Source organism: Pholis gunnellus (assembly GCF_910591455.1).
Source record: "Pholis gunnellus genome assembly, chromosome: 13".
Lineage (NCBI taxonomy): Eukaryota > Metazoa > Chordata > Actinopteri > Perciformes > Pholidae > Pholis > Pholis gunnellus.
In genome coordinates, this window is record NC_136540.1 from 16,814,051 (window position 1) to 16,823,443 (window position 9,393).

A 9,393-nucleotide genomic window follows, 5' to 3' on the forward strand; every position below is an offset into this window, starting at 1 on the left:
TGTAATTTGAGTACTTCTTACTGGACAGTATCAGGACCAATTGACCACAGGCTGTAATGTTAATGCTAATGCTAATGCTAATGCTGTATTTGTAGCCAGACTGGTCATAAAAGAGTCTACGCTTGTTACTGATGTTCAGTACAGCTTCATGTACAAACAACAAAGAAACAAATACTCTGTCTCTCATCACCTACAACAAGCATAACAGTACTTTAATAGACCAGCAGTAGAATAACAGATGAGAAAGAAAACCCACCCTCACACCCATTTACATCCTCTCTCCCACATCTTGCCGCTCTGTGTTCTCAGAGAGATCCCTTTCACATGATCTTGATCTTTAAGCATCATCTTTGTACCCTTTTTCTGCTGAATCTGCTGATGGATCAAAGTTGAGAGTTACTATGGCCGAGTAGGGAACTTCAATACTTTTTGGTGCCAAATGTAAATAGTAGTAGAGTATTGAAGTACAGAAAGCTGGCCTTAAGTGTCTGCTAATCATGTGAATCCATTCTTTGGTCCAACTAGTTCCTGATTTAAATCAAAATTCTTTGCATTTATTTTATTTTATTTATTCAAAAAAATGTTTGTCAGGTTAATGTATGGCTTTTTAACATACTAAACTGCAATTTTTGTACATACTATACTATCATTTTATTTGTCAAAATACTGAACTGACTTTTTTTACCTTTTTTCGACATACAAACTGACTTTATTTCAGTCAGTAACAGGAAGCTGTGATTATAGTCACAAATTAGATTGGTTTGACAGGCTTCCCTCCCTCCACACGACATCAGTGCCTGTTTATAGAACACATTGCTGGTGAAGATTTAACACGACCCATAAACAAAGTAAACCAAGTCAACAGCTGTTTGTTTTTCATACAGGTCACCACGTTCTCAATTTAGTTTGAAATGATATCTGTGAAGTCAGTGCATTTTATTAGTAGGACTTCTGTGACATTACCCTCAACCCCCCCAGGAGTTTTTATTTTAAAGTTGAGCAGCCAAATTCATGTAAATGATGTTGATTAATCACACTTAGTTCACTTCAAAAGTGAGGAAACATGCTTGAAAGGTAGCATCTGCTCTGGATAAAATTGTCAATCAGCAAGTTCCCTTTTTTCCATCAAAAGTGTCGCTGAAAGTGATTCCTAAGATGGCACATGATCAGAGATGGGCAGTATTTCTATTACTTGTATTTGAAATATGTATTTCAATTACTTTTGAGTATTTTGTAAATTGTATTTGATAGGGCCGATTCAAAATCTAACGTAATTTGTAACAAAATACTTTAGAGTGGAGTAATTTTGTATTTAAAATACTCAAAATACTTTCTCCACTAATCAAAAAACAGTTCACGAGTTCAGTCTTCAGATCTTCAAGTTCAACGGATTATCTGTCAAGTTAAATATTGTATCTGAGTGTGACAGATGTCAACTAGCTTGATGTATAACTTATGCTGGGTCTGGCTACATAGCCTATTGTATATACATGGTGATGGTTATAATATCAAGCTAGCGATCGATGCTAACATGCTAATGACGCTATGCTGTCTAGGCTAGTGCATAGCCAGTGTTTAGCAAGTTAACTTATCAGTCGAGTAGCTAGCTATAGGAAGAGGGAGATTGGGAGCTTGTATGTCATATGTGATGAATATTTTCTTGTTGATACAAAGCCAAAGTTTATGGGCTGTTAAGTCCCATTAATAAAAATATATATATACATAATCAATCAAGTTGTTGTCTTTCAATAGCTTTGCTTAGTTACATTGACATTCTGTGACTGTTCTTCCTTTTTGTGGGGTTCACCAGAGCTTTGTGTACATTATATAGGCCAAACCTGAATGCTCTGCTATACCAAATTGTGAGAAAACAGAACATCTAGAAAAAAGTATTTCTTATATTTTAAATACAAAATACATGTATTTTGTTACATTTTCTGGCACCAGTATTTTGTATTTTGTATTTTGTTGTAATACATTTATTTGGGGGTATTTTGTATCAAAATACATTTTGATGTATTTTTGCCCATCTCTGTCTGTAGCTTGTAATGTGATTTCTACCTGAAATTTCAAATTTCTTGCAGTGCCAGCAAAGGCAGCACGATAGTCTGGCGTGCCATGCGTAGCTGCAACGTTGATAGGTGGAAAGAGCATGACGTCAGTACGTACAGCGGGACGTCTCGGAGAAGATAAACAAAAAGGAAGGAAGCCTTCGGCCATACAATCGCGGCAAAATCGGTTCAAAAATCTAGCTTGCACGCTACAGTTAGCAACTCCATGTGCCATTATATTGCTTAAAGCATTGCCATTCAGCGTTCACCGCCATGGACGAGGGGATAACATTTCGTATGAGTGCATTTTCCGAGCAAGGGGGGAGGAAATACATGGAGGATGTGGTCGAGATAAGAATCGAGTACGAGCCGACGCCGTCGCCAGTCGAAGATTATCCAAAGTCGCAGGGACATGGAGGACCGGGGAGAGCAGGCAGTGAACCTGCACAACAGCCTGAAACGGAGACACGCGACCACGACGTTGCTGCCGAGTCTGGCCCAGCCTCTGCGATGTGGGTCGAGAGTCTATCAGAGGAGGGCAGCGACACACCGGCACCGGAGCAAAAAGTCGCAGAGCGTGCAGTCGACACTCGGAAGTCTGTGGCGTTTTTCGCCGTTTTCGACGGCCACGGGGGCCGAGAAGCGGCACACTTCGCGAGGGACAATCTGTGGGATTTATTAAAAAAGCAGCGGGGGTTTTGGTCGAAGGATCACAGCGAAGTGTGCGCTGCTCTCAGGAAAGGTTTCATCGCCTGTCACCACGCGATGTGGAAAGAGCTGCGTAAGTCGACCAGAGTGGAGCATACTTGTGTTTTTTCTCCCCCTCACGGGCCTGTTTCATCGCCGCCTATATTTGCTCACGATTCGTGCCGTCTCAGCTCGAGCAGCGACGCCGGGGGCATCCTTCTCAGCTGGTGTGATGATGCCCCCGGTCCTCTGACGCCCATCCCATCACTAATTAACACACAGTGAGCCGTCATCTGACCACAACACGGCGTGCAGGGTCAATACAGCTGTGGTGAATCCTTTCATCACAGCATTAGATATATAAGCGGATAAGAAAGACATGTTAAAATGAACCTAAATAGCTTCATGTAGTTGTGTGGTTTGTGCATGATACAAACACTTTCTTTCTATTTGGGGTTATATCAGGTTCCAATCTATGCTTTTTTATTTTTATTTAGGTGGTGAGCATGTGTATTTTGTTCATCAATCTAATAGAGGCACAATGTGTTTTCCTCTAAAATGAAATACTGTGGATAATATTGCATATTTCTGCAGAAAGGGTTTGTAGAAAAGTGGCACTGATTTAAAAAAATGGGGTCTATAAAGAAGAGGCTCCCAAAAAGCATTGTAAAAAAAACAAAAGTCCTCATGAGTATCAACAGAAACACACAGACATCAGACGTGAAGCTTGGGTCACATAAGTTCACTATGAATACAATGTAGAAGTACAGCAAACCTTTACGTTCGCGGGCCACAGAGCGGCACATGTTCAACCTCTGAGCTGAATGATTGCATTTTAAAGTGAGAACGGACGAAACCAAAGAGGACCTTGTGCAGCATGTTGCAGATATCCGGTAAACACCGGTCCTGACACGAGGATGGAGGAACTGCATGCAGTGATGGAGGGACTGCTGGGGTTGGAATTTTGGATAAAAGGCTGTTTGACTCGGTCTGGTTAGTAGAATGTAAAGCTGGTTAAGCCTGAGCTGAAACCAAGTCTAAAAACAAGCCTCAACAGCAGGGTGGGTTCTGTGGCAACATGGGTCAAACCTATTTAATCCTGCTTTATGAAACAGAATTTCTCAAAATAAGCCAGATTTGAGGCTCGAGTAAGCGTGGCTTACGTGGTCGTCATGTTTTATGCAACAGCTCTCTGATCCGTGGCGAGCAGACTGGTATCTTCATCAGTAGTGCCGTGTGACGGGGATAGAGTTTACACTTTGTTTCTCATCAATTCAACAGTTCTCCTTGAGCGTAAATGTGGAGAAAATGAGAAACCGGTCGTTTCACCTGTATTGGACTGTTGCTGATGCGGTAAGCGTCAGTATAATTTCCTGTGGTTGCCCTTAGAGCTGTATAGCTGCTGGGAAAGTGTCCGTTCGGCCCAGACTCGCTTGCAGCTGTCAGTTAATGTGCTGACGTGTGTGTGCTAACGTATTTTGTGTTGGACTGTTTTAAAGACAATGTCAACAGCTTCCCAAGCCAGATGGAAAGGCTTCTTAACTGTCTTATTCCTAATATTCATAATCCTCTTATGTAGTCCGGAAATCAGACCAGTCCAGTATTTCCACCGTCATTTGGCTCCGATGTACCCTCTTCACTACTTGTTGCCAGTGAAACTTTTGTTAAAAATGTTACTTATGTCTTGTATCTAAGAAACCTTAATGTTTCTCCCCCTCACAGCGGAGTGGCCAAAGACCATCACCGGCCTGCCCAGTACATCCGGCACCACAGCCAGCGTGATTGTGATCCGCGGGGTCCACATGTACGTCGCCCACGTGGGGGATTCGGCGGTCGTGGTCGGAGTGCAGGAAAATGACTCCGACATCACGCTCCAGGCACTCGAAATAACACAAGACCATAAACCTGAACTTCCCAAAGAAAGAGAACGGATTGAACGACTGGGTGGCAGGTGAGTTGGTGAACCCGACCTCAGACATCTATTTAAGATTGAGTTGTATAATAAGGTCGGGGGGCCATGTCAAACGCCCAAATTCCATCCCACTGAGGGCACGTATATCTTCTTGACCCTTTTCCTTGACACGTTGCTGCGTTTCCTGTCGAGCTTGAAAGCGTTTCCTTTTTTTTTTGTTTTGACGTGTGTTGTGTTTCTCTTTTAACTGCAGTGTAATGAAAAAGTCTGGGGTGAACCGTGTCGTGTGGAAGAGGCCCAGGCTGACCCATAACGGCCCGGTGAGGAGGAGCACGGTCATTGACCAGATCCCCTTCCTGGCTGTGGCCCGATCCCTCGGTAAGGGTGACACCCCGCTCGCCGGGGGTTTAGCGTCCCCATAAAACGATACTGTGCATTCGTTAGAGGTGTTTCTTTTTCTTTAAATCATGCTAACGTGTCGTCAACTTTTCAAAGGGGACCTGTGGAGCTACGACTTCTACAGCGGAGAGTTTGTAGTTTCTCCAGAGCCCGATACCACCGTGATGACCCTGGACCCCAAACGGCATCGCTACATCATCCTCGGCAGTGATGGGCTGTGGAACATGATGCCACCCAAGAATGCCGTCAATATGTGTTCCAGCCACGACAAAATGGTGGTACGTAACTGTAAAAAACGAGTCCTTGTCTTATCTTAGTGGTAGCAGTAACTTATCTTCACAGCTGTCGGAGCCTGGAAGCTTTAGAATTTACAGGATTTTATTAAATCATTTCCTCTCTTTTCCGTCTGCTGTTTCTCTTTGCTTCCAGGGACCAAGGGGGATGTCTTGCGCCCGCCGGCTGGGATGCACAGCGCTGCTGTTTTGGAAAGAGCGCATGCTCCGCGCGGACAACACGACCGTGATCGTCCTGGCCCTGCAGGAGTGCGGCGGCCCCCCTATCCCGATGCATCGAGACGAGATTGTTGTTGACATGTCTACAGGAATGGACCACGTTCCCTTCCCAGGAACTACTTATAACACGTGTGTGGTCCCAAAGGTCAGTGCCATGGCTTTGCTGCAGCCTCTTTTTGTAATTTTTAATTAGGATTTAAATCGAAAGGACATATTGTAGATTATATGTTTTCCAAACAGTGGAAGAATTTACAGAATATTTGTGTGTATGTGTGTGTTTGTTGTTGTTTGCTATTCGCTGTATTGTCCTTGTTATATATCCCAGTCCATTTTTTTATTGTCATTTTGTTTAAATACTGTCGCCGCTAGTGGAAATCTGAATGTTTTGAAGTCACCAATGACGGTTGACTTAAGGTCACACCAGCAGTCTTCTATCAGTGGACGGTTGGTTTCAACAAATCACTCTTTGTTTTCGGGGCCAACAGGAGGAGCATGAGGATGACATGTTTTTTGAAGAAGATGAGATATATGGAGAAGAACATGAGGGATGGCCGTGTCTGGAATGGTAGTGAGGTGACTGCTCAGTTCTAAAAACAAAAAAATGTGACCAGCCAAATGATTCATATGCTCTATTGTTGAACCTGGTGGCAAACATGACAAACTTCCCTTACAGCTGGTTGGTCCTCTCTGCTCGGGAGTATTGATTACTGTGGTATGGACGTTGTACTGCTATAAGAGGGCTGTAGATCACTTATTTATTTTAAATGTGCTGTCCAGTGTTTGGAAATGAAAGTGAGATAATTAATTCCGAAGCATTAAATGACTTCACCAGTGTCCCCTTAAACCTTGTTCCCACTTCATCCAGCAGAGGGAGACCGTGACAATACACTGGTTTATTCACAGTCCCAACACTTCTTACAGTATTCAGAATGTCACAGCCGTTATAGTCTTCATTTACCAAGTGAGAAGACAGTAACATTATAAAAATAATCAAAAACTAATTCTGACCCCTCATCTAGTTTTCATAAAAGAAAATATCTGAAGATTAGATTTGTCCATAACTCTTACAGAGGAGAAGGATTTTCTTTGGGAGGATAAGACCTTTTGAAAAGACCTTTTGAATTTTTTTTTTTATATAAGTAAATAGCTCCTATAGACAGAGAAGCGCTGAGAATGCTCTGTGATCCACATTATCTCTCGGCCATGCAGCACACATAAAACCTAACGCAGAGCCATTTGAACGCATCTTAATCCAGTATTGTGTGTCAAACGATTGTTTAGTCTCTGTCCATTTGTACCAGCTTCCATCTGTGTGTTTTTTATTCATTTTCAAATGATGAATAGCAAGTTGTGGTTTTATTTCTTGACAAAAATATGATTTCATTTGCATAAATAAATAGATGTGTACTGTACTCTTAACAAGTTATTTGTTTTATTTCAGCGGAGCGACGCTGCAGATGCTCCCTCCCCAGTCAAAGACAGTTCCACGGCTCTGTGGCGGGCATTTGGGCTGCACGAAGCAGCTTCCGGTGCTGCCGCACAGCTCCTACCCGACGCCGACTCCGCGAGGGCCGCTCTGCCCCCCTCAGACGGTTCAGCGAATGATTTCGAAAAGCAGGACTCCGCAACCCAAATGGACTGCGCTGCTCCCGCTCCTCCCTTTAAAAGGTCTCGCCGTTCTCCGCACACACCCGCCGCCGCCGAACCAAGGGCTCGGCTCGGCCGGTCCTCCGGCAAAAGTCTCCCCCGGGAGACGCCGGACAGCGATGTACAAAGTGAACATTCCGGTCAAAAGACGAGCGCCTCTGAGGAAAGCAGCATCCTACCACAGCTGATTCTTGTCTCGTAGAAACTGTTTGTTTTTTTTTGCCCTGAGGCGAGAAGGATAATCGGTATCAGGTGTGCCACGGGGCCAACTCCTAGATGTATACTTTTTATACAAAAAGTCTTTGTTTTGTTTGTAAATATGTGAGAAATTTGAGATTGTAAATGTGTTGCCGTTTTAACCTTTTTTTCTTCTTGCTCTTCCTCCTGCCCCCTCTTTAAAGTTGAGTGTTTTTTGCAGAAATTTAAAAATCCATTCAATCTATTTTCATACGTATGAGTATGTATAGTATATCCAAAAGATGTATTTTGATGGTGGATCATTACAATCTGAGATGACATCGCAGTTCACCAAAAATAGTGACACATGCAATCTTCCAGTTTAGATTTCTATCGAATGAATTGACTGTTTTAAATAGATTTTACTCGTCTGATGCCATAACATCCCAGTCTCTCCTTCAGTGGAGTCAATAGTTGTTTCATGAAATGTGTTCCCATGCCTTTGTTGTTTTTTGTATTTAATCGGGTTCAATAGAAGCCCCTGTCAGTGGTGATACTGTAGTGTGCAAAATAATGGAAACATGTGAAAAGCAATGGTCTGAGGTATTTATGAGGGTGTTGATTATAAATCTGTTACTTGTTTCATGTTTACCGGTGGCTAATTATGTACTGTCATCATCACAATTGCTACTCAGCTAATTGGTGTATCTTACGCATAGCTTGTGAGGAGGCGTTAAAGGGTCTGTTCACCCAAATCAGGAAAAAACAAAAACCCGAATATATCCTCTCATTTTCCCTAGTGGTATCTCCAACCATGTACATAATGTGTGATTGTAGTGAACTGACCCTTTGATGGTTCTTTGCTGGAGAGATCCATCTCCATTTTTTGATCTGACCATAAAGTATTGGGTGCTGATCAATACCTGTGCCTCACTGGAAGGTTTGGAGTCTGCTTCCTCCTTGACTTTTCTTTGCACAACACGTTTATTTCTAACAGCATTCCAAAAGCCCTTTCCATATTTTTTTCATATCTTGTGTGTGTATCCGTGTGTGTGTGTGTGTGTGTGTGTGTGTGTGTGTGTGTGTGTGTGTGTGTGTGTGAGAGATCTGCCCCCATAACCTGTTTTTTAATCTGCACATAAAACACCTTATGGTACGAATGAAGTGCCCGTTTCAATGCGTGCATCGTGGGTTTGTAACTTGTGTTAACAACATGGCAGCTCAATTACTGTTTTTAGCCGATTTGTTTTACCTTCTTTTTTTCCATAATAGTGTCATGGTTGCCTTAGCACAAATGAGTCAGAGGTGCTATTCACAGGTTTTCATATTTGGGACTCTTTTTAACGGGTGAGAATCTCTAGGATATCTCAAATGTGAGTACGGGCTGCGGCCCAGCTTGTCAGCTTACCGTCCCCACTCCGGTGGACGGTAAGCTGACAAAGCGGTTTGTTGATTTGTGTACAGCACGTCAATATGCAATAGAAGTTTGTACAGTACATTATTATGCAAAATGATTGGGCTTTTCAGGAGTCTGGCATGCTCTGAGATCTGCTCTTGTTTGTTGTGAAGTGTCCAGAGGTAATGGATGTTAATGGGCATGTGTGTGTTTTTTTGTTTTTTTTTGACAATGACAATACTTTGTGTCTGGCTTCATATCCACTGCAACCAGTTTTCAGGACTAACTGTTATAAGCTAATTGCGTCGAAAGTGACTGGATATACAGTGTCTGTGTGTTGTAATAAAGTTCTCATTTTCCAAAATCGGTGGCGTTGAAACGAGTCTGTTGCAGTGTCTATGTTGCTCAAACGACGACGTCCAGCCCAGTGTGTGGCGCCGTTATCGTGACTATGATTAATGACTAGCATGTTTCTGTTTCGAGGAAAAGTAACCTGTTCGTCAGCTTTGTTAATGGAACCGTGTTTTTTTTCTTCAGCTACTGTGTAGCTTGAATACAGAGGCGGCAGGTGATGCTCATGCTTGTGCGGGGTGCACCGGCGTTATGTTCCAG

At 42.9% G+C, this 9,393-nt stretch overlaps 1 protein-coding gene across 2 annotated transcripts; it reads left to right on the forward strand.

Moving 5' to 3' along the window:
- The first annotated feature begins 2,209 nt into the window (after nucleotides 1-2,209).
- LOC306704774 (protein phosphatase 1D-like) lies at nucleotides 2,210-9,139 on the forward strand. 2 transcript variants are annotated; one of them, XM_079171292.1, is made up of 7 exons: nucleotides 2,210-2,832; nucleotides 4,461-4,689; nucleotides 4,904-5,028; nucleotides 5,146-5,327; nucleotides 5,479-5,706; nucleotides 6,047-6,134; nucleotides 7,003-7,130. In XM_079171292.1, the coding sequence occupies exons 1-6, from the start codon at nucleotides 2,325-2,327 to the stop codon at nucleotides 6,128-6,130; spliced, it is 1,356 nt and encodes a 451-aa protein (XP_079027418.1). In that variant the 5' UTR covers nucleotides 2,210-2,324; the 3' UTR covers nucleotides 6,131-6,134; nucleotides 7,003-7,130. The 2 variants fall into 2 exon arrangements, with proteins under 2 accessions (XP_079027418.1, XP_079027417.1); XM_079171291.1 differs by lacking the exon at nucleotides 6,047-6,134 and having other exon boundaries at nucleotides 7,003-9,139.
- The last annotated feature ends 254 nt before the right edge of the window (nucleotides 9,140-9,393 follow it).

Excerpts from the sequence above, each read along its gene's own strand:
- LOC306704774 (XM_079171291.1), top strand. The coding sequence starts at position 2,325 with ATGGACGAGGGGATAACATTTCGTATGAGTGCATTTTCCGAGCAAGGG. Across the intron at positions 4,690-4,903 it reads ATTGAACGACTGGGTGGCAG|TGTAATGAAAAAGTCTGGGG; the intron begins GTGAGTTGGTGA and ends TTTTAACTGCAG. Across the intron at positions 5,328-5,478 it reads CCAGCCACGACAAAATGGTG|GGACCAAGGGGGATGTCTTG; the intron begins GTACGTAACTGT and ends CTTTGCTTCCAG.